The following is a 26,144-nucleotide window of genomic DNA, read 5'->3' on the forward strand; positions in this document are numbered from 1 at the left end:
TAACTGGAACAGAAGCGTTTTGTACCACGGGCTGAACCAATACACATAAGATGAATATGTGCCATAACTCTGGTGGAAAGTAAATGAGTAACTTTGCCAGGGGACACTCCCACAGGTCAGAAGGATGACACATCATCACTGCAACTACCTCTGTTTTACAGCTCACATTGTTTTCGCTATAGCTTATGTTTATTTGAACAATCTAAGAGATACTCAAGCAAGTATTTCTTCAAGAATTTTAAAGCAGAAGTTGATTCTTATCTTAGTTATCTGTGGAATAAAAAATAAAAAAAGTTGTACATTCCACCACACCAAATCTAAACTCTTGCAATGGGTGGTTCACCAGTCAGTTGGTTAAATACAAATAGTGACAACCATTTAGCCATGCTGCTCTTTAAACCACAGAAGTTTATGCTTAAACAAATACTGCAAGGATTCTTGGACAACTCTTTATTTAGTGAAAAAACAGATTAATAAAAATTGCTCAAGAATTTTTGCATGGGGAGGATGAATATACTTTAAAAAAGTAAAAAGATGGACCCCTTTTATGTCTGAGTAATTTATTTCAAGCTAAAAATAGTTTCTACAAAGAACAAAGCAGCCCTAGAATTTGTAGTAAGAACTCTACTAAAAATATCTAATATCTGTAGTGCTCCTGTCATCTATTAAGGCTGACGAATAGGCTATCATAGATTGTACTGGACCCGAGGGAAAATTTAGTTCAACTACGACACATTCGTTTTCCCCTCTTCTTATGATCTCAAGGCAGTAATTGGAAAACAGTCACAAATCTGCTCTTCCAAACAATGCAACACTTCATTAGTGAGGCTTCATGAGAAATAAAAGGCGTGCTGCATCGTACCCAAACTGTCTACTGACTGACACTGCACTCTTAGAGGAGAAAACAGACTTCAGGTAGGGGGTGAGCAACACCTAGTCCCTCCAACGAAAAAACCCAAACCAACAAAACAAACAAAAAAACCCACCTCACAAGCTGGATTTTATTTGATTGTTACACTAGGGGTCACTGTCACCTGGATCTAAAACAAAGATGTGTGGAACAGTACAAAAGGAAGCTAAATGCTAAAATTTTCAATTAATTCTTACATAGAGGCTTCAAAGCAACATAGCAAAACACACCTATAAAATAATTCCTGAGCAGTGAAACTTACCAGTATGCTAAAGCTCCAGTACAATTCTAACTGATCAAGAGATATCAGTCAACGGAAAATATATCACATCAGATAGCTATAATGAAATTACTATATACTTGATCATTAACTGATTTTATAGCTGCTCAACACGCTTTTAATCTTGCATTCTTAATTCAATGTATATTTCGTTGCCAACATGAACAACAAAATTAAGCTGAGCAATTTCATATCTCAATCTTGCACACTAGGTGTAGGCTCACATCTTCAATTTTAATGATTAAAGACTTAGACAAAAAGAGAACTCTGGATATGAACAGACTGCTGTTCAGTACATGCAGAATTATTCCACTTTCAACAGATATTTGTTGCTCCAAGTACTCAGTCTCACTGAAACAGCTCAAGCTGTAACAAAATGGAACAGTCCCAATTTTTATTATGTGATAAACAGAATTAAAACACTTATTAGTATGTATTTGTAAGAATTCTTTGAGAACCTGCAATGATACACTCTAATAACAGCACGCTGCCTCTGCTAAGAAACAGCATGCATCTAACAAGTAGATTTTGAAGATTGGCTGCAGCGTATTAAGGACATTTTAAACTACCAGAAAGAAGTAAAGATTGGGGCATGTTAATCTTAGCAAGAGACAGAAACTCTCCATTAATTTTTTGCAGATGAGATTTCTAACGCAACTTGTTTCATGCATTTCAAGTGTATTCCACCTTACAATATCTTGCTAGTTGTCATGGTTTTATGATTTTCGGTTACTGGTACTCCACATCATAACATCATGTAGCGGATGTACCTGGTCCTCAGAAGAGAAGGACTACTACATTCCCCACGGTACTTTGCTCCTCTGTTACCATTTTCCAGCCAGAGGGAAAAGATAAAAGCTCGCAGTATAAAAACTTGCAGATCACGAGACCTCGTCCCCTTTTTCCGCCCGTCTCTCGTCTTGGCAGCACCTCGCTCTCCAGCCGTCTTATCATCGGTAGTAGAGTAAGGCCTACCTTGATTTTGGGACATTCTCTCTCTCTGTATTGGATTTATCAGCTTAAATTGTAATTATATTGTATTAGTGTGTTGTTTTGCATTCCGATATTTTATTTAGTAAATTAGTTTGTTTCTCCTCAGATTGTTGCCGCTGTTCTTTGCTCTCAGGGCCATCTCCTTACCCCTTTTTCCCTTTTCCCTTTTCACAGGGTGTGGACCCGTGGATCCCCCGTCCCCTTCATCACGGAACTGGGCTGAACGCCCGTAAACCGTTGACACTAGTGCAGAGGTGTTGAAGGCGAGAAGCCTTAAACCATCTACTGAGAGATATACCATCCTTCATTTGTGGCAGAATCATTTCTCTTAGTATGGCTTATTTCAGTCAAGGAAGGAGTTTACCCCAGAGTAAGTTCATCCTGAGAAAAATATCACAGCTATACTTATGTAAGAATGACCTCTGCAGAAACAGTTTGCTAGGACATCTATTGATTTTATAGGACTTTACCTGCACAGGTTTCTTGCCCTCCTCCTCTCCTGATGACCATGATCTATCTAGAGAATTTAATAAACAAATTTCCTCCCCATATTAATGCTTTCTCATGACTGAAATTAATTTTTTCATTTCTTAGGGGAAAAAAAAAAAGAAGTGCTCAGTCAAATAAAAGTGCTCATGCAGATTATGGAGCTGGGGAGAAGAAATGCGTGCGTATAAAAAAACACTGAAAAAGTAGATCTCAATCTCCTTCTTTGGGAAGCAACACTGAAAAGTATTCTGTAACACAAATAGTAATGCCTAGTGACTGCTGTTGGTAACAACTGGGCCTCCAATATCCTCGCATAGAATAAAAAGAACTAGTAGAAAGATTGTGTTCCGAAACATTAACTGCCATTCCACAGTGACATGGCTAACCTACAACCCAATTTTATGGAAATCCTTGATCACACAGCTTAGAATTTTTTTTTTTTAAACCAAACCTGTACATACTAAAAGATCATAAAAATTGTAGAATATCCATCCATCACTGAAAATACACTAAAAAAACAAAACCAATTGCCACAATCTATTATGAAGACAGAACAGTAATGCCATCATGTCCTGCTCCTCAAACAGAAAATAAAGTGGTTTAAATACAAGCTACTTGGAAAGGATATGGATAAGGTTGCAATATTCCTCGTTTTTCTGAGAGCATCAGCATCAACAACTGAAGACAGAACATTATTTCATTAGCATAGAAAGATATGGAGAACCGGTTTCTTTCTATTTATGTTTCTATCAGCAAGCCAGACAGCAATAATTTCTACTTCAGAAAACCTGTAGTTTCTGACATTTTGAAGTATTTAACTGCGTAAGCTGGTGATGAAAGCTTGGTTACATATATCATCCTCCAGAACTTCATTTTTTCAAGTCTGAGTGATGCTATAATATATTCATGCTTGTAAATTTTTCCACATTAAAATCCCCTTGTTTTTGCAAAGGCTTATACTTCCATTCTGTTTATTATCCCTACATTTCTGTCTTTTGGTTGGCTGTTTCAATGGAAGATATAATTCAACACACTCTGTTTTGGAAACAAGCATTTTTCAAATCTCAACCAGGAACTCAATATTCTTTTGCTGATTTAACAGATTCTCCGCTAAGCTTTCAGAAGCTAAGCTGCCTCCTGAGGGCTTTTGAAGATCTTTTGCAATGCTAACATACTAAGTCAAGTTGTCTTCTGGACACTATGCTTGTAAATATCTCATCAGATAGACTTAATTTTAGAGGTTTTTAACATAATTTGTCAGAAAGACGACATGAACTCACATCCCAAGGCAGAAGGAGAGAAATCAAGACTGACTGATGTGATCAGTCTTGCCCGAGGTCCTCACCTGCACAAAGCCAGAATGGTCACTCCCTTACAGCAATCTTTTCTTTTTTCAGTCGCCCACAAAAGCAACCCCAAACCAGAATTACAACAGCTTAGAAAAAAGATAAAAGTTTACAACAAAGTTTTCCTGAGACTGTACTATAAAAGCTAATGAAAAAGAACGAGAGTGAAAATCTTATCACACATGACATACAGATCTCATCTCCTTTGACATGTTTTTCCCACGTCAGAGTTTGAGTTCTAGGAACAAGGTGGCTTCACACAGATGAAATCATCTCCTTTGAATTTGCACTCATGAACGCTGCAGTGGTGCCAATATTTGCAGTAATAATTTTACATCCTTCATTTCAGATGTCGTCTGCAGATTTTCATTACAAGTCTTTGGTTAAGTATTATATACAATTACACTAAATGATTGGAGATTTCAGACAGACACATTAAAAAATATAAGGTGAAAAACTATACTCCCATGTTACTTTATTAAGCATGAGTTTACGCAGGCAAATACCAAGAGAACCTGCCAAAGCAATGAGAAACTTTGAAAAGAAAGTAATTAATATCATCCTTTAATTCAGTGCCACAGATGTGCATTGCTGCTTAACAGCTCAAAATGCCAGTATTTAGCAAAATGGTCAGAAGAGAGAAACAACAGCTCTGCGGGGTTATTTGGGTTTAAAAGCAACTTGGAAATGGGAAGCAGGCTTTAATGGTGAACCCGAGGTGATGGAGGGTCCAGCAGCATCCGCTAGGGGCCAGTGCTACACAGGGGGAGCCTGGAGTCCTCAGCTTCCACGGCTGTACCCTAAGCAGCACTCCCTGGAGCCCAGACCGCACCGGGCCAGAGCCCTGCTGGGTGCAGCCAGGAGACAGCCCAACACTGTGGAGCCGCTAACCGGGGTGGACAGCTGAATCAAGTTATTTATTCTTCTGACACACTTGCATGCTTCCTGAGTTCACCACTCAGGAGATAAACTACAAATAATGTGGGAGATGAAGCCTTGTTTAAGAGCCAGCACACTTGAAAGCATGAGCTCGGAAATCAAAAGACTGCTGAGAGCTCATGTTTGCCCGCCATATGGCAGCAGCATTAACAGCAATTTATTTTAGGAGCTGCAGTGGAGGGCTTGGCTCATGACCACTCTGAGTTAACTTCGTGCCTATGGTTTTGTAACACAATTGTATGCAGGGGATTTGCCTGGATTACAGGAGTGTGCTGACAGTGGAGGGCAAAATGCTCAGTTCTGTAAAGGAGAGAAGAAAGCAGTTAAATCTGATTTAAAAAAATAGCAACAGCAAAGCCAGAGATTCAGAAATGGAAAAATAAGAAAAATTATGGCTCATGTTCTTGGCATTGAAAGGTCCCAGAGAAATAAAACTTATGCTAATACTAAGTATCTGTAATTGTATTTGCTGTTAAGCTAAACAGTTCCAGTGGAGTTAAAAGGCATGACAAAAAACAGCTGGGTGCATGTATTGTGTACTCACTGAGTTTACATATACTGGTGAGATTGAAGCTTTTGGCATATTTCAAAGACCAGATGGATACTTTTATATTTGAACTTTCTGATTTTGTTTGCAACTCCCAACTGCATTCAGAGAACTCCAAGACAGACTATTAGCACCACGAGCTTCATCATAGATACAGCTATCACCACAAAGAGATCACCTGAATCTGTTCACGTGAATGGAAAAATATGATCTGCTAAAGAAATTCCTTTCAAAACATACAAATTTGAAAGAGGTTTCAAAAACTTTGGTGACTTGTAACAGAGGCACTTCCCCTGTTTCCTGGAAAGTCTGTGCTGATGATCACAAAAGAACCTGACTGAGCAGGTTGCATGTGCATTCAAAACACTGTAAGGAAGAATTACCTTTTTTTGTAACCAATAAGATAGTATGTTTATTAATAGGATAAGTCTGATTCTTTCATACTCCTCCAATCCGGGCATCATTTAAACTGTAAATTCTCTACAGCGGCAAACAGATCTAAGGTTTTCAGAGAGTTGCGACAAAAAAGATGCTGCATAATATGGCAATAAAATCAGCTTAAATGGTCACTCATGCAAGCAGTCTTGACAGTATTACAGTTATCTGATTAGGCACCTTTTGCCTCAAACAGCAAGCTTTGTTATGTGAGCAGACACTTTGACACACAGCATATGCTTAGAGGCCAACATGAATAAATATTTAAAGGAATTAAGTAAAAGCAGTATTAAAAAGCAATTGACTTGATTGAAGCCAATGTTTGCCAAGCTACAGGAGAGAACTTTTCTACAAGAAAATACTGTTATAACAGTCCAAAAACTCAAGTTTTAAAGAGATGAGAGTAAATCTGTACAATGCTACTGATGCAACAGTCACAAAAATAAGATGTGCTAAAAGACCCTTCAGCCTCAAACCTGGCTAGTGTTAGTTCCTAAGTTTACCAGCTTAAAACCAGCATAAACAAAATATGTAGTAATAGATATAAATACTCAAAAGGAGTAAATTCCATTAGAAATATGCTTTCCATTAGAGATGTTTAATAAACAATGAAACTTTGAAATTATTAATCCTTAGCCATTTAAGAAAGACTACAAATGTTATCTTTTTGTCTAGACTCTGTGCCATTTTTATACAAATGAACAACTATCAAAAGCAGCAATGGCTAACAGCAGGATTCTGGGACTAGAAAAGTAACATGTGGGTGTACTCTAGCTCAACTAAATCTTCATCTGTCACTGCTCTACCATGTGGCAGATGAAGATTTAAGTACTTACTCCTCACTTACAGGCTGCCTACCACCCTCAACACTACATATTTCTGCATACAGTTGAACTAGTCACTCCTGTCTTTAGAAGCACATCCCAGCTACTTCATAGCTATCCATAGAATTGGCAGTGAGAAGCATCTCATATACCGATGTTCATTTATGCACATACATTGTCAGTAATCGACTATTGTACTTTCTGCCTTTATCAACCTGCACCTTCCCCATTGTGACTGAAACAAGGTTAGTATTCAGCCAGCCTAAAATACGTCCTGTATAGTCTTTTAACATCTTATCGAATTCTACATTTGAGGACTCAGAGGGAGGTTACTATACACATCCTCCAATATTTGCATTCCTTAGGAATGGTACGTCAAAAAATCCACAGGGAAGAATGACTCCCTGTCATTACAATTAGCCAACAGTGGGTCCAAGTCATTAAGAAGTACGCGAATGAAGGGCTGCTTTATCAAACATACCATCATTACCAGATGCCTCAGTGACAGCAATTTTGATTAAGCTGCAACTGAAACATGAGGTGACTGACCTACAAGTGTCAGAAAGACAGTTTTATTTAGCTCAGGCTATGTCAGAATGTTTCAGAGTATGCTTCCACTACTAGAGGAGAATCTGCAGTAGCTGGTCCCAATAGTCCGTATATAGACTGTAGCCACTAATTAACTGATGCCTTGGACAGAACTTCCTTGTTCTCTATTGTGGGAAGTAAAGATTCAGTCCTGAAGTAGAAGGCTTAATCAAAAAAATACAAGAAGATAATATCTTAACTTGGTTGAAAGTCAAAGGAAGGGAAGCCATCAAAAGGGACATGGATGGGCTTGAGAAACGGGCCCATCAATAAGGTCAAGTACAAAGTGCTGTACCTGGGTTGGGGCAATCTCAAGCATGAATACAGGCTGGGCAATGAATAGCTTGAGAGCAACTTTGACAAGAATCAACTTGAGGGTGCTGCTGAATGAAAAATTGAACATGAGTTGGTAAAGCATGCTTACAGCCCAGAAAGCCCATCATATCCTGGGCCACATAAAAAGTGTGTCCAGCAGGTTGAGGGAGGTGATGCTTTCCCTCTGCTCCACTCTTTTTAGACCTCACCTGGAGTACTGTGTTCCATTTTGTGGTTTATGTTCTGCTCCAACCTAAGAGGGACATAGATCTGTTGAAGCGGGTTCAGAGGAGGGCCTTGAAGATCAGAGGGCTGAAGCACCTTTCCTATCAAGAGAGGCTGAGAGAGCTGAGGTTGTTGAACATGGAGAAGAAAAGGCTCTGGGAAGACCTCACAGTAGCCTCTCAATACGTAAAGGGGGCTTGTAAGAAAGATGGAGGGAGGTTGTTTTTTCTTTTTAAAACAAAGATATGTACAAACATAGTACACTGATTAATGGTTTTAAATGGAAAAGGGGTAGATTTAAGTTAAGATTTAAATCAAGCAGGGTCAGCTACAGCAGGCTGCTCAGGACAATACCCAGTTGGGTTTTTACTGTTGTCCTAGATGGAGACTCCACAATCTCTATAACTTAGCCAAGTTTCAGTGTTGGAACAACCTCAAATTTCAGTTTTCAGGAATTCCTACTCCTTCTTTCTCTTTGATAAACTCCAAAATTATCTAAAACTTAGTATTTACTAAATATAGAAAACATCCGAAGTTACCTATGTTAACTCCTTCCCATGCTGCACTCTTAGCCACTTCCCACAACAGATGACATTTCAAGTCGTTCTTTTTGACAGGCTAGTAATAATGCTGCAACTTTTTACTCGTCAACATGCTGCACATAAGTGACATGAGGCATCTAGCCCAAATGGATTTAAGCTGCTGAGGTATTTTGCCCACAAAAGATGAAGGCCTAAGCTGCCAAACCCCCAAATAACACACATCCGCTTCTTATATATCCTGGCAGCCAAAAAGCAAGTCAAATTTGCCAGGGCACTTTGCTCGTTATGAATAAAATGCTTGGCTGAATTTTAGTTACAACTTAACATGGCTTAAGTTATTTTAACCTGTGGCCAATCCCCTCATGAATGTCCAAACTGCTTAGCCACAGAAATAACAAGCATAGCAAAGCAAGGTTCAAAGTATTTTCTCTTTACATCTAAATCTAAGATAAATGTTATTCATGCTACCCTGTGCAAATATAACTGCAAGGACTCCAGCTCTAAAAATAGAAGTGGAAAGAAAGTAAGAACCAGTAATGAGTGTTACTACTACTACCTTTGCAGAAGTGAAGAAAACACTAACATGCTTTGCAGAATGATCTGATGTTACTTTTTTTTCCTGCAGCAATTAGCCTCACAAAAGGCATCAACATACCCTGGAAAGAAAAGGCTTCAACATAGCATTGCTATGATTATTACTTAAAGCAAATAAACAGCAAACAGAGGAAGTTTCCGAAGGAGAAGTTATAATCCATGGCAAAAGAATCATTATGTTCTCAACTAAAATAAAATTTGGAAGTGGAGACCATGCAACATCCTCAACAAATCAGACAGTACAGTAAGTCTCACATTAAATATGTTCAATTTACAAGCATTTAACCCTATCTTAAAGCACAGCTGTAATTTTGATATTATGAGAACCAAAGCTGCTTCTCTCCTCCAAAACCAATGCAGACATTTGTTTCACAATCATCATTGGCTCAGACTTTTATTTATTTATTTTTTCCCCGGAGCACAGAACTGAGCCTGAGTGTATCACGTAATTAGGCAGATTAGAAGAAATAACACTTTGGCTGGGACAGCAAGAAGCAGTTGTAGCCAGGAGGATGAATTAGCGAACAAGCTGTCTAATATCACTCTGAACTTTTACTTATAGATGCAAATTCACTACTTGGCAAGTTTTCAGAAAAGGAACCTCCCTCCCTGAAGCTACAGCAACCAACATGTTTAAAAACCACCACTCCTTAAGGAAAAACCCTTTAATAATATGCACTTTCCTTACAACATTAATAGTTCTTAGGTGGTAAAGGACAATAAATGGTGCCAATTACACGTGAAGCACACAAGATTTTTCACCACCAGTTATTCCAGCTCAATCTCAATAGATTAAAGAAATTGAACCTGCAGCAAGCATTAGCTGCTGGAAAACCCCATGCACTGTCTTGCTTTCTAATTTTTCCCCCTGTAGAAGTATGTTTAACAGACATTAAAAGAAGCAAAAGCTTTGTGCCCAATGACAGGGGAATAAATCATTTCCATAAACAATATACATTTATTTTCCACCAATCTTGACATGAAGCATTTAAGTCACACACTGCTACCAAAAAGCTGCAGCCTTGCCAGGGTCATATAATTTATCACAGCCAGATGGTGTGCGGTCAATAAAAGGAGGGGCTACTATCATTCCAGGGCAGAATAATTACCTTCCCTTTGAACCAAGGACAATGTTTTCAATAAAAACCCAAAGCTGTTTAATGCAACTTCCAGTCTGTCAGGCTCCTACTGTGCAGCTCCAGGATTCATTAGACTCACAGAAGTGAAGGAGATTACCTCTTGAGAAGCATAACACAAGTCTCTCATGAAAGACACTGATGATATACAATTAAAAACAATCAAAAAAACTAGAAGACATTTTGAATAATCTTTAAAAGCTGTTTACTTTGACTTCCTCCATAACAAATTTTACAGAAAGTTAGATGTACTTCATTAAACAGCCCATGACACAGACTGCAGTGTAAAGAAACCATAGTAGATCATCACCGCCCTGGTTACATACCTCTTCAGGCTCCACATTGTTGCATCTCAAAAGCAGGAATAGCAACCTGTATTCTGTGGGGACTAGTAAGCAAGGGTCCTGAAACACAGAGAACTAAAGGCTAGCTAGTAAAAGAAACTAGAGAAGGACCAACAGCTTTCCATCTTTTTTGGATCGAAACACCACTAGTTGACATTCCTTTGACACATCTGGAAACACATCCCAACTATATATGAGTAATTCAGAGAACTGGAACTTGAAGAATAATTGAACAAGTAGTAATACAAATAGTACCCTCACTCTGAGCAAAGCAAGAGACTGGATGATTTTCATTACATACTCTATCACCCTAGAGCTTCAAACTCTGCCAAATAAAAAGCAGTAATTATTTGAACAAAACATTTGTAAGTCTGCTTCCAAGCCAAATTTTGACTTTCATCTTCCCCTTCTTTCAATAGTATATATTTAATGAAGTGATCAAGAAACATCTTCTTTTCACAACAGCAGAATGTTTTGTTCATCTTGGAAATCTAGAGTGAGTGCCAGGCCTGGGAAAATAAAGGAGAACCACAAGCCCACGTCTGACCATTTCCAGGAAATGCATACAACAAAATAGAATGGAAACATTCATGTAGTTTTAATTCTAGGGTGGCAGAATCTGTTGTAAGTTTTATTAAAAGATGGCTTAGCTCAATTTACTCTCAAGTGATCCTCTAACCAAGAACAAGGTAACATGTATGAATTGCAGCCTTAGAAGAAAAAAATGCACAAAAAAAACAAAATGGAGGAGAAAAAACCCAAAATTGGAGATGACTTTGCACACAACTCAATTGATGCGCATTTCTGCTTATCACCTCCACCAGTAGCCACAGTCTGTAGCTAATGGCTGACCACACAGAAGACTATAACTCATTAACAAAGGGCGGGGGGGGAAGATACAACATCTCTCAGTCCACTAAGAAGCAACTATGTGCATGAACAAAAAACAGGGAAAAAGAAATTGCCTCCTCTGTGTGAAAAGGCAATGGTAGTTCTTACCTTAGGGACAGTGAGGTCTTTACAGTTCTTCCTTAATGAATATGTGCAGTGGGGGCATAAGACAACATAGGCAACAAATAAGCTTCCCTGGAGACAGAAATATAGATCTATTTCTACTAAGACAAACTTTCCTTAGAGTTTGAGCATTACTTGCACCTTTGCAGTAGCTTTCAATGAAGATTTTGCAGGCTTTCCCTAAGAATACACAGAGTGTGTGGCAACTCCTACTGGGTGTATACAGGGGCACACAAGCTAAGGGTCGCTGTTTGTTTTCAAACATGCTAACTGCGTCATCTCACCTTGATAATGAATCATTTATATTGTTCTTGTTTTGTACTATATTGTTTCCTCCAACTCTGCTGTATTACATAGTTTTGCTACAGGTTTTATTAATACTCTTCCTTTTAGCTTGCATTTCAGATTTCCTAATTAATCTGAAATTTCTAAAAACAGCAACTGAATTAACTCATATTATTAACTGAAAAACCTCGGTCCATCCTGCCACACAAGCAAACTGATATTTGTATTGAGATGCCATTAAATTAAACAACAGAAAAAGTGTAACACAATCCACAGTCAATTTTGCTGTACCATGAACTTCAGTACAGCTTTTAGAGTCCAAATTTTTTAAAGGCTGCACTAGTCTGCAAAACCTATGCAAGCTAGAATTCTCAAAAAACAGAAGATATTTTCAGGATTGTGACAGAAAACACGCAATAAAACAGGCAACAATTCACCCTTGAATTTAGTCAGTGTATTTTTTCACATTTTTCTCATTTAAAAAATGACTCCAAAATAGGATTATTGTAAAAAATAATCCTGTAAAAGACAGGATTATTTGTAATTTAATATGGAAATGCTTCAGCTGTCATAATACCTAGATAATTCCTATGCCAGTGTGGCATTTGAGACATGTTATTTGTCAGCGAAGCTCATGTGCTTTTGTGCCCTCAAATACGGTGCATCAGTTCATACATTGCCCATAACATTTTCCCCTCCCACACATTTGTTCTCACGTTGCTGAAGAGATTATCAGGCCACCAAGTCTAGAGCTTTTTTAATGGGACCATTTCACTGAATCACCAAGGTTGGAAGAGATCTCCAAGATCATCCAGTCCAACTGTCAAATTTCAAAAGAATTTCTTTGTTCTCTAAGGCACCAAACAGTCCTCTGAAGTTCACAGCTAAAGGGACACCAACTGCCTATTCCAGCTGAAGAATTCAAGAGAATATGTTTTTACATTTTTAAGTCTTTAAAAGAAGAAACATTACATACCATTGGTTTTGTAGCAGTGACCTTCATAAGACTTAATACCTGCGCTACAACGCTTTTTTCTCCCCCTTTTGATTTTTAAAAAGCTGCCTTTTATTTCTATACAGATAAGAAAGCGACACACAACAGGGATATGGAGTCATTAGCATCTCAGGCTCCCTGTGTAATTATGAAAGGAAATTATTTGCTGACCTCAAGCTGTCTTTGAAGTCTGCAGGAATACCTAGAGAAGAGGGAAGGATTATTCAGCAGGACATACATTCCCCTTAGGTTTGAGTTTTCTGTCAAAACTTGGAAATACCTAGGCTACCACAAAATGTGATGTTATAGACAATGTTTAAGGACAGCAGTGAAATAGACGTCACATATTAGTGTTTTATCTTAACCTAACAAAAAACACCATGAGGTAAGCATTGCTTTGCTAAAGACTGAATTAATTATCAGTTTTAGCATTAAGAAAAAAGACACACAAAAATAAACAAAATGTGTAGCTGTTCTGTTTAGGAAGCTCGGCACAATCCCACGTTCACATGAGCTTTTATCTTATATAAGATAGGATATGAACTAAAATTCTCACATTATTTATTGTCAGCACTGATTTTAAAGGTATTGAAATTGCCAAATAGTAGATACATATCAGCATAAGTAATCTACTTAACTCAAAGAACCATTACATCCTCAAATGTAAAGCCAATGACTTGTATTTATTCCAAAAACTCATTCTCAATAGATAGGAGAGCATACTGTAGTCTTAAATTTTCTCTGGTATACAGTAATGTTTTTTTGTTTAAGACTCAGGAAAGGACTTCCTGCTGACAAGGTTACTGTTACCACTGGTTATTTAACAGCTACTAGAATTAAGTTTAGCCTGTAGGTGCTATTTTATTTCAGTAGTAACTACAATGCTATATCAGAACAAAGACAGGTACACCCTAGAAATAGCAACTGTCTCCTTGCTTTCACACAGGGTTTTCAAGCTTTATTGAAATTCACACACTGGAGAAGAAATACCTTATGTTCTTCACTTATGTTTAGCGGGAACTCTTCATAGAATCACAGAATGGCCTGGGTTGGAAAGGACCTCAAGGATTATCAAGTTCCATCCCCCCCGCCACAGGCAGGGTTGCCAACTGCTAGATCAAGTACTAGATCAGATTTCCCAGGGCCCCGTCCATCCTAGCCTTAAACACCTCCAGGGATGGGGCATCCACAACCTCTCAGGGCAGCCTGTTCCAGCACCTCACCACATTCTCGAAAAACAAAAAACCACACAAACAAAAAAACTAACTTTATCCTGACATCTAATCTATATCTCCTCTCCTTTAGTCTAAAACCATTCCTCCTTGTCCTATCACTATCTACCCTTGTAAAAAGTTGATTTCCTTCATGTTTATAAACTCCCTTTAAATATTGGAAGAACACAATGAGGTCACCCCTCAGCCTTCTCTTTTTCAGGCTGGACAAGCCCAGCTCCTTCAGCCTATCTTCCTAGGAGAGGTGTTCCAGTCCTTTGATCTTCACAAGAAGATCATCTAGACATAAGCAGGAGGATTTGATGTTTTTGTTGAAGGACATATCTTGACAATGGCAAAGAAAAACAAAACGAAGCAAACCATCACCTGCTGAGAATGGCTGACTGAAATAAACAAGCCCCATTATGCAGAAAGAGTTCAAGATAAAGCCTGATCTAGCAGAACAGATCAAAGATTTTCCATCAACGCTACTTTATCATTAAAAAAAAGTATTAATAAAGTGAAAGTATATATTCACATGTAAAAAAAATTCTGTAAGACTGAACACAAAGCTATTTCATACACAAAGGACTGCATGGGCAGATAACTCAGCTTCGTGGCCACGTAGCTGATTACACTTCTCTCTTCTGGTACATTCAAAGCCCTGTAGGAGACTAGGCTCGAGAAAGATTCTGGTAGACCACCCTACCTCCATCACTATAAGTCATCGTGAAGTTTTTCACAAATAACTTTTCCAGGAGTTGAAGTTATACTAAAAGCAATTTAAGTTCATTCCAGAACATCACAGGAAAATAGAGTAGCTACTCAGACAGCATCAAGTAAATTATCCTGTAAGAGCTAGAACAAAATTACACTGCAAACCTAGCTTCACTGACACTAGCTGAAGGATATACTAAGGAACAGAGTATCATCTACAGCAAGTTAATTTTTTTTGTATAGGTGAATCTAGAAAACAATTTGTGCAATAGAATTCAAAATAGCAGTATTTTTCATTATTGTTTTTTACATTTAGCTGTTTGTGTTTAATGTGCATTGTTAACTGAATCTGGTTACACATCTGTGACACGGCTGAAATTCACTGTACGCATCCTAGTAATTATGATTTGCAGTCATCTTTATTTTGAAGTTGAATATAAAATGCATTAGATGAGATGGGTCAATATTTTAAATAATGAGATTAAGAGTATCATTCTAGAACAAAGAAATTAAGTTTGCGTTGCCTGAGTACACATATTATCTAACTGTATATTAACTTCTGAAAGGATCTGTGAGATTGGTGGTACTGCTACTGACGCATTAGCACAAGTTGTGCATTCTCACAAATGCAGAGTCATGAGAGTAACATTCACAGCCATTGCTAAGACAGCTGTAAATATCCTGCTTGACAGCTATTCTTGTGCCTTGCTGGGAAGAAAGGGAGGAGAAATGCGTGCTGATCAGCCTGTTCTTCTGAACTAATCATGATGCCTCCACTGCAAAGAGGAGGAAGAACATGAAAAAAATACAGTTTCAGTGAAACTTAACCTCTCAAAGGAAAAAATGAAACACAGAACTTGATTTTCTTTCTATTATGGTACATTGGACACTGGAACTTAAAATGCATATCTTTGCTCTTAATCCTGTGAATAAGACAAAGCATCAGTGGAGAGAGAAGTAAACATATTCAAAGCTTCGTACAAGTAAGCTGGCAGGCCAATTGGTAGTCACCGGAGAGAAAGAACATCAGGAACACATAAAAACACCACATTTCTTTACAAGCTAAGGAATGTGCAAGCTTTGACAAAGCATGTTATATAAAGGATGTTTATAATAGACTTCCATGGAGACAGTTCAGTAGCTTTACAACATAGCAACGAGTGCAAGCTATATCTACCATCTGTTTTGTGCACACTGTTTTTCTACAATGGAAACCAATATCAAAGCTAATTATGCTTTGAGATTTTAAACACCAACATAAGAAGGGTGCCATTATAGTATAGGAGAAGACGACCAAAGATATGGCCTCTTCATGTTTTTTTTTTTAAACCAGGATGAGTTGCAAATAACTTAGCCAGTTTAACCTAACTTCCTTTATTTGTTGTCAAATGTCACAAAATGCTACACAGAAACAGATGGACTATCACCTCCAGTTGAATATCAGCCATAAGATCAGCCAATGAGCCCTTTAAAGACAGCTATAGTCAAAAAGCAAGGATATATTCAGCATAGAACATGTATTCAAGTTCACCTTAAGTCTGAGAAAAATGAAAATGACAGCATTCTAAGAAATACTTTCATCTCCAAAGCTCATTTGCATGAGCAGTATAAAATCTCTTCTGAAGCCATTCTCCACAGAGAAAAAACGAACAATAGCTACCTCACTGCTATATGTTGTTTGTATGACTGCTGCCATGCTGGAGCTCACCCTGTATTATGTAGCTTAAATGTTCTCTATATATGACAACACTAGAAATACTGTAGTAAGCCACATTTTATTTCATCCAGGAGTATACAAAAAACAGTACTACATACCACCTTTAAAAAAAAAAAGCACAGTGCTAATGTTTAACAGATCTGATCTACACAGATAATATCAAAGAGAAATGTACTCCACATTATACATTATTATAGGGAAAAAAAACCTATGGACTATACAGGCCTCATATTTGCATGTTAACCTACCCTTGAGCCAGAAGGGAAGTAACTGAGCATTTACAACCTTAGGGAAATTCTTGCTATAATAAGATCTTTCCAAAGTCACCTATGTCAGCCTTCAAACAATCCTTCAATCTCACTGAATACATCAAAAACTTGTTAATTTATATATTTTCTCCCTGAAATCTCTGAAATGAAATGGCCTTACATGCACTTCACAGAATGAAGTTTTGCCATGTGCCTGTAATTGCAGACACTGTAATACTAGTATTAACTTTTCTACAAAGAAAATTGCTGCAGTTGCCAGGGCTGATGATAGGAAGCGGTGTTTGCGTGGGTCATTCAGGTATTTAAAACCAAACCAACTTTGCTGTAAACTACTGTGAATCATGAACTCGATTTCTCATTAGCCCAAAAGAGCGTGTGACCTTTTTTGTGATTACTTCTGTTCAATTGCTTTACTTTGACGTTCACACTGACTAACAAAGATTTTCGTTACACTGCTGCTGACAATACATGCTAGTAAGCTGCTGCCTAGTACTTTCTCCTCTCCCAGGAGGAACAGCACTCTGCAAATATACTGTAGAAATGTAACACCAAGTGTTGAGAGGAAAAAAAGATCCATACATTTCAACTCAAATATAGTAAACAATATGAAAGAAAATGAAAATACTTCAGCAAAGCCATGCTCCTAGTCATATTTCTGCTATGATGGATCAATGTTTAGGCTATGCAGATATAGGAACATAAATTGCATGTACTGGGATGTTATGAGAACAAAGCAAGTGTACAGTTATCAAGCTTTATGAGCTCTTGCACAAATACCACAATATTGACTGAAGTTCAAAAGAGGCGACACTAAAGAACTCTCACATTCCAATGCAGAACACAATGGGTACTGCTCTGTTAATGCCTCTAAACAATCTTCAAAGCACCAACAGCTGAAGGATTTCTCCTCCTCCTCAGGTTAAAGCAACCTTTCTTGAGGTTTGCCACGCACAGTGGGAAGGAGGTAAGGATGCAGCAACAAGCTGGATTTAAAAGATCCCCAGCTGGAAGCACAAATACAGAGAGTGATGTTTAAAGCTGTCAGTCCCCTGGAGAGAAGCAGGAAATTCTCTTTATAACCCCCAGAGTATTTGTTTTTCCAACCGTTTCCCAGCTCAGCTTGAGATTCTCAAGGGCAGCAAAAAAAAAAAGTTTTCACTTTGCTCAAATTAGTTTTGACTGGAACCTGGGCTCTCAAGGTGATAATTTAACACCTCATTAACAAGCACATTATTGGAGGAAATTCAAATGAAGCGATTTTAATGCTAATCGAAAGTTTTCAGCCTCAGCCTGAACAAAGAGTATTCATTCCCCCTTCAAGTAGAAGAGCAGCTACTGCTTCCACTTGCATGTCTGCTGCTAGCAATGACAAGAGACGAACTTTATTTACAAATATGCTATACATTATTTAGAATTCTATACCAACTAATATAATGTGAGCCATTTCTTCACTACTGCTTGCATTTTATACTTGCAAATATTTCTGGATCATTTTTACAAGGAAAAGAGGAATTCTGACAGAAAGTCTGACTTGAAGAAGCCTACTGATGAGGCAGCTGCTTTAACTCTTCAAGTCACACATCCACTCGAGGGCCTAATTAAACACATGGAGGTTAATATACTAATTCCAGTCTCTTCTCCCCTAGAATTTGCGGGGATCAGGCTTAGTTTTGTTTCCAGTATGGTTCTTCCTGTGTATATTAACAGTATAGAAATGACCCAGTCTTCTGAACTGTTGAGTTAGGCTCACAGTTCCCTGACAACACAGCTGTACATCCTGATTCCTGTTGGCTATAATTGGTTTAACTATCTTTTTTGATTTGATTTCAAGTTCACTGCATACGACAATAGTAAGATTAGAAATCATTTTTTAAACTATTAAAATTGACCAGATATATTACTAGTTCTTCACATCTGAGGTGCTAAGATGACAAACACCAATCAAGCTACGCACAGCTAACTGGCTAGCCTTCAAAAGTTAGTTGTTTCTGATAGTTTAGCAGTTCAGACAAACAGCACTACTTCCACCTCCATTGCTTACAAATTTAGAGCTGTGTAGGATAGTAAATTTTGTTTTCTACACAGTGCTGAAGCCAACATTCGAAATGATATCTTGTCCAAGGTATCTCCACAACTTATTCTACAAATGCTATTCTACTATGGCACAGACTAGGTATGGGATATTTACCTCCTGAAAATGAGACGGATGACAGTAAACTTGTATGCATAATTACCATTGCTGAGTTAATGCCCATAGACATGGAAGGAAGTAGTCCACCTCTTTTACAAGCTATTAACAGGGACAGCTTAGATCAAACTAATAAAAAAGATTTAACCTTCAGTTTTTAATGCGCAGGAGAACAAAATAAATTTTATCCCTGATGGAGGATAACTGGCTAAATCTTGCATGTTTTAATTTGCCCATGTCTGGTTACTTTACAATTTTTTCCCTATTTGTCCCCATGCAATGTTATCAGGGCAACAAAGAGGCTGCGTCTTGAAAACCAACAATACTAGCAGAATCCCAGTTGCACAGAATATATTACTATCTCTTACACAAAAAGGAGATAACCGGATTCTCAGTCCTAGTGAGTTTGTAACAGCGGGAAGTCCAGCTTTCAACTCAAACAGAAAAACTGAGTCTGAAAAAATTCACCAAGGCAGGTTACGTACTTAATACTGTAAAACCTAACAATATCTAATGTACCAGGATAAGCACCAGCTGACTCATTTTCCCCAGTCAATTTAAATAACCCAAACACCATGAGAATGGCAAGAATTTAGTGGTCCTACAAGTTTTCAGAGCCCCATTCCAGGAATCGTTTTGTCATCTTTGTGTATACGGACTGTGAACCCCCAAAAAAACTGCTTATGTCTTTTTTTTCAGTTACTATCATTGTTATACTGTCTTTATCTATAAAACCAGCTATACCTTGTTCATCTTTGTGACTTGAAAAGAGAGAAAGAGAAGTACCCGCTGACACGTTTCTGCAACACTTGCCTGTTTATGATTCAGTCATAATGACTTTGAATGAGAACACCAGCACCAAAAATTCACTCGTGGAAAGAGGCCTTCTCCATCTCTTCTCCTCACTCTACTTTACTATATATCAGAGCCAAATGTAATGATATGTGATATACCCATGCACATGATCACTGCAGAGTTCCCCAAAGACATTCAACATGCCTAAGATGTTCATCACTCTTGAGAACTGTTCCGCTGAAGAAGTTATCAAAATGATCACAAGTTAAGCATGTTTTATTTCAAGATCACACAATGGTCTTCAAGTCAAGTGTAAGAGAAGTAATGCAAAGTAAAATAGGACAGATGTACTACAGTAAACTAGTAGTGTAGAGGAGTTTCAGAAGTAGTACTGGAAGAACTGTTAACAAGAATCTGTAAAAGGGGCTCTGCGATCATTTTGCCTGTTGAACTGTTTTTTGCAGTCTGGATGAAAGGGAAAGTAATATACTTGCATTCATGTATAAATGTGTTCCCATAGCTGTTTTCAGGGACTGAGCCCTGATAGTCACTTACATGCGTCAACAGTACCTAGAATTAACAGATCAGTTTGAAGTGAATCTGAGACACAAGAGCCCGCTGTCCCAGTTCAGGCAGCATATTTGCAGACTATCAGTTCTATGTTATCTGTGAAAAGCCATTCAACTTTTCATAGCATCTGTATTGTCTGCGCTGCCTATTACAAATACTTTGCTTATTCGCTAGCAGCTTGCTAGAAAGATCTGAAGCTAGATATTTTCTTCTATAGTTATGTAAGGTTTTAGTAACTACAATGCCTTGTACCGAAAGTTCAGAGCCTCCAGATGTTTCAATAGACTCAGAAATGGTCCTAAACACAGGAGAAGAAAATTTTAACTTATTCTTGCAAAATAATAACACAAAAATATTTCATCCATAAAAATGAATTACTTCCTATGACATATTCCTCAGCTACTGACCATCTCAATCTGAAACCACAGTTTCCAGAAAGGTTTGATGTCACAGAGAATGGTTACTTTTACTAGTACTATGTGGTGAACAGAGACAGGCAGATAAAGAAGCCACAAAGACTTTACAAGCAAGCATTCTTGAAGCCATTAAAAGAATAAGTTGTGAATGAACACAAGGTTTGGATCTAGCCAGCAGTTTATCATTCCTATTCAGCTACATCTCCTGCGTCCTTGGAAAAAAAGAAAAAAACACTGTCCTATCTCAGTCCACCTTTTAAATTAGTCAAGCTGAACTAATGGATACATAGCTAAATTTTTGTAATGCTTCGTTCATTCAGAGATGCTTATCTGCAACCCAGTTTAACACTATTTCTTCTACTTGCTTGCCTTCCACAGTTAACAACTCCCCAGCACTATTCTACTTCAGACTTACTGTGGTCAAACCAATCGCAGACAGCAGTGCTTCAGAGCCTCAAACACAATTCCACAGAATCAAAACCACACGTTTTTCAGCCAGATCCCATAAATGAGGAAAAGTCTTTGTCATGCTATCACTAAACAGCTGCTCAATTCACACAATTGCACTTTAGCTAACTTCATCCAAAGAAAATGCCTATAAAGTACTACTATCTTTAAAGCCTCAGAGAAATTAAAGAGCTTGACTAAGAAACAGCACTGCACAAAAAAATGAAAAGAAAAACAATTTCATGCAGGGATTATCCTATAAAGAACTTATGCTAGCTGAACTCTGAGCTAGATAATTACAGAGACAGTAATGCTTTCATGAGATCTGTAGCTGAGAAATCCTTACATTTACTATACCCAGCACTTCCAAAAAAAGCACTAAAACTCAATGAGAATTTTGAAGTACAGAAACTTCTTTGAAATGATACAGCTTTCAAACACCAAAACCACTTTTCTTGCAGTAGACAGAGTGGCTAGGAATACTGATAGTCCTATGCACCAAACTAGGATATAGCTTGATGTGCATATTAAGCAACACTATAAAAAAGGCATTTCGAGTTTAAGGTTATTTTTTGACTGTTTGGTTCCTGATTTGATTCTATTTTCAGCATGGATGAGTCTTGCTGGCATAATGGCAGGAGAAAGGCGTAGCATGGACATTGCTTCCATTTTCACAGCTTGAATGAGTACTATACCGTAGCCTCAGAAAGGGGCAAAAATGCCATAGTTTGTAACTGATTTCTGTTCCACATTTCTTTTTTCCACTTCATTAAGCCAAACAGATATTGGAAGAAACCCAAATCAATCAACACTTGAGCAGATCATTAGCTGAGAGGAGCTCAGTCACTTTTAAGATGTCAAGACCCAGCACTTTGACACAACTTTTCAGGTAGTTTGAAATTTGGTTAATATCTATTGTGAGGGCATTAACAGGGACAACTCTGATTCTAAAGTTATTTAACCAGCATACTTTTTCACTGTAGGGGTTATCAGCTAAGTTAGCTGATCAGGTTATCCAAGTTCAAAAGCAAATATAGTTCTTCAGTATACACCACCACCTTGTGGCCAGATACCTGAAACTTCTATAACTGAATACTCTTAGAATTCAAATGCTTGAATGTATCTGAATCGAAAGCCACAGAGAGATCCTCAGCAAGCTACACTGCCACCCTGTGCGAGCTGCTCACACCATTTTATGAACTCATGAAGATGGAAAAGTATTCTACATGCAAAGTGCTGTACAATTTCAGTTTCAAGGCAGCCTGCACTTATACATCACAAGTTATTTATTTCCCGCCTGAAAAAAATACACTTCTACCTATCAGACAAATAAGTCGCATAAATTTGGCTTTTGGACAATAAGTCAAGAGTTCTACAGATCTTCCCTTTCTTATCTCCATCACAAAAAAAAAGAATTGAATCAAGAGAGGTGAACATGCCTCCTTTAATAACAGTGTATTAAATCCACTGACCTTGAATTCTGCCTCTAGCTCCTCAAGTAAAAATTTTAGAAATGTCCTCATTTACTTCAACCAAGGTGAAAACAAGTTATATCAGAGATGAAAAAAATTAAAACCATTGTCTCCTCCAGTAACCAAGCAAGACTGTAAAATACACAACAAAATACTCTAAAAGGTTGGTAAAATAACAATGGACAGAAGAACAGGAAGAGGAAGGCTAGAAAAGCTAGATACAAAAACAAACAAAAAAATCAATACAAAATAACACTGTCCTGTGTAATCCTAGGATGACTTACCTTAAGCCAGAAATGGTTTACACCCTTATTAGGCTGTTACGCCAAGTAGGATAGTAAATCTACATGAGCTAACAGACAATCATGAATGTGTTCTCTGAACGAGTTTTGTTTGGCCTCTTCCACATGCTTAACATTGCAACAACTCACCAAAAGTTGTACCATCTTCACCCATAATGCACTTCATGGAGGTGATGATTTGCTCTACAACAGGAGGCGATAGTGATGTTGCATACACAGCACTGTGAGAGTAAGTCCTGAGGTAATCAACCAGCTCCTAGAAAAACACAAAAGGCCATCAGACATTGCTTTTCCAGCACTCAACAGAAATAATTTAACCACACAGTAATTTGGGCCATTACAAGCCTCTTCCAGAATGTCCTGCAAAACAGGTAGCTCAAGGACTTATTTTACAACATAAGTAATGAACAGCTGAAGTGTGAACAAGAGAGATATGATAACTTATAATTATGTCCCAGGGCAAGAATATCCATTGATCAAAGATAAACGACTATGACAGATTTGCTTAGCAACAACAACAGCATTAGATTGTAAAAAAGATGTTTGCATTACTCAAATTGTGGGCAAACCCTTGTTTCAAGAGTATTTATCATAACTATAAGTATAAAACAAGTGAAATACTGGGGAGCAGGATCCATAGATGCTTATGTATCATGCTCAATATAATTGTTTCCCACGAAAGTCACCAAACAGGGCACAGGTCACAAAACACTACTTTCTCCCATTTACCAGCACAATATAAATTACATGTTTTGTTTTATTTAAGATTGCAAGAACCCAGACTACCCACTCCTGCACTTCCCAATTAAGTGTACACTCTAAATTTGTCAGAAGGTAAAGACAGGTCATATGGGAACAAAAGACAAACATACCATAGATCTAGGCTGCTTGTTGTTTAGCTGTAACAAAACCCTTTATAATAACCAGACCACTCCAGTAAAATATCACAAAAACCAGTACAAATGCCAGGACAGATTCCATCATAAATTTGTTAAGATTGCCCTGTCCACAGCACAAGCAGGGAATATACTATAAAGATGTGGAAGCATTCAAATTTTATGTTATTGTCTGCCTGGAGTCAGAGTTAAATTAAAGGAAGCTGTAAAGGGACTTTGAAATAATTCAGGCAGGAATACTTAAGGCCTCTTATTTCTGAAGCAATCCCTCAAACAGATTACCTAAAATACAATCATGAAGGACTCCTGGCTGCTTCACCTAACAACAAGGGAGTTAATTCCACTGCCTTGGAAAAAGAATAAGATGGTGCTTTCTTCTGGTTAAGATGTCAGACTCATTTTATTCCAACTGCAGTGAAGTCTCAGAAAGGAACCTCTGCAAGTCCCATTCCAGTGAAGTGAAGTACATGTCACTATTTGCATCTAAACAGTTATTGTCCTGACAGGAAGATGGTAGAGTTTTACTCTGAAGTAAAAGTTTATTACAAATCTAATCTGTAATATACATGCAAGGATATAAGAAGGTGTAACCATCTACACCATCCCTGCCAACAGGAGGAGTTTGACAAAGGCCAGTATGTTCTAGCAGTCCCTTCCAATAGAAGAGAATCAGTACCCATACACACAAAGAAGTCTTTTTCAAAAGCAAACTGATCAAGTCCAGAGGAAATCATCTCCACTAGGGTAAGCTAAGAAGTGGATTTTTTTTTCCAAAGGAGCTGAAAAACTCAAGCTTTTGGGATTCTTCTGGCTAATCTCATTAAAAGTAATACTGAGAAATCCCTGCTTCCTGGCTCCTAACAGTTCCTAAGAAGATATTACACTCCCACCATACATTCTGCTAACTAAGCTCACCACTGACCACATGGAAACTATAGAATTATGAGATATTTTATTAGATTAGGCTCTTCAGCATTGAACAGACTTGCATTGTAATAGACAGTATGTAAAATTATGAAATAAATGGACAATCAGGGCATTTCAAGGAACAAATCAACACTGAAATGCTTAATGAAGCACTACAACGCCAGCCTAAAACAGCCATGGGAATTTCAGCTTTTTACCTTCTTGCCCCCAATGTATCCTCCAGCAGCTCCAAAGCTTTTGGTAAATGTTCCCATCATAACATCCACATCTTCAGGATTGAGTCCAAAATACTCCACTACACCCCGTCCAGTAGGACCCAGAGCACCTATACTATGAGCCTCATCGAGGTAAAGATAGGATTTATACTTCTTCTTAAGGGCAATCACTTCAGGCAAACGGACTATGGATCCCTCCATACTGTTGAGAAACAGAAATTAATTGTAAGTTGACTTAACGGTTGGGGTCTCTTTGCAGAGCTAGAAATCACTAAGCTTTCTTTTCTTTACTCTTATTAACTGTGATCACATGGAACTTTGTATATGTATTTCTGTTTTGCAGAGTTGAAAAACAAGTTCTCTTTGTACCTAGTGCGCAGGTAACTACATTCTACCTGTTTAAGCTCTTTGGGATGCTGACATACTGAAAAAGTAGTAGCAGTAGCAATAAGAGGCAAAGGAATGCGTTCACTGATTATGTAATAAATGAATTATCCTTTTTCTACTTCCCCTCTAAGTATTTTGATCTGACATCCTACTTGCCTATTGTTTTTAGGGCTAAGAACAGACTAAAAGTCACATTGATGATTTAAATGCCTATCAGCTAAACCTACTACATACTCCTACTCACTTAGCAAAAACCCTTCACATTGCATAATTTCATTCACACTAGCATCACCCACTGAGCACAGAAAGAATGGAATAAACAAGCAACTTAAGACCTCAGCTCTGATATGAATCATCAGTTTAGATTAACTTCTACAACCTGATCTAGATGTGGTGAACATTGTGATAATAGCAGGTGCAGCTACTAGCAACACAAAGTTTAGGATGTGGGGCATACATTCTTCAGTTTAATCTCAGATAAGAGATTCATGAAATAACTATGAAATGATAATATTCCGTTTGATTTGACAAAGGAACCCAAACACTAAGCAGCTAGATCTTATGCAGAGGGTCTTAGGAATATAACGAACGGTTTGTACCTGTATATTCCTTCCACCAAGATAAGAATTTTTTTCCAAGGCCTCCGTGTTCGAGGTTGCCCATGCACAATAGCATCTTTGAGCAGCTTCTCCAGGCTTTGCATATCTGCACCAGAAATTACTGTTAAATGGTACCAAACAGCTACTGACTTGAGCTTTAACATGACTAAAGATAGCAATGCTACAAAAACACACAAATTGCTTAGGTATGGAAGA

At 37.9% G+C, this 26,144-nt stretch overlaps 1 protein-coding gene across 1 annotated transcript in view; it reads right to left on the reverse strand.

Annotated features, from left to right (window-relative positions):
• SPTLC2 (serine palmitoyltransferase long chain base subunit 2) overlaps positions 1–26,144 on the reverse strand; it is a 69,233-nt gene that overhangs the window by 15,038 nt on the left and 28,051 nt on the right. Inside the window, exons 7-9 of the mRNA XM_021402452.1 lie at positions 25,929–26,034; positions 24,925–25,144; positions 23,034–23,160 (exon numbers count right to left, since the gene is read on the reverse strand). Of these exons, the coding sequence (XP_021258127.1) occupies positions 23,034–23,160; positions 24,925–25,144; positions 25,929–26,034 (453 nt within the window). The remainder of the gene's footprint in view (positions 1–23,033; positions 23,161–24,924; positions 25,145–25,928; positions 26,035–26,144) is intronic.

This window comes from Numida meleagris, chromosome 6, assembly GCF_002078875.1.
Source record: "Numida meleagris isolate 19003 breed g44 Domestic line chromosome 6, NumMel1.0, whole genome shotgun sequence".
Lineage (NCBI taxonomy): Eukaryota > Metazoa > Chordata > Aves > Galliformes > Numididae > Numida > Numida meleagris.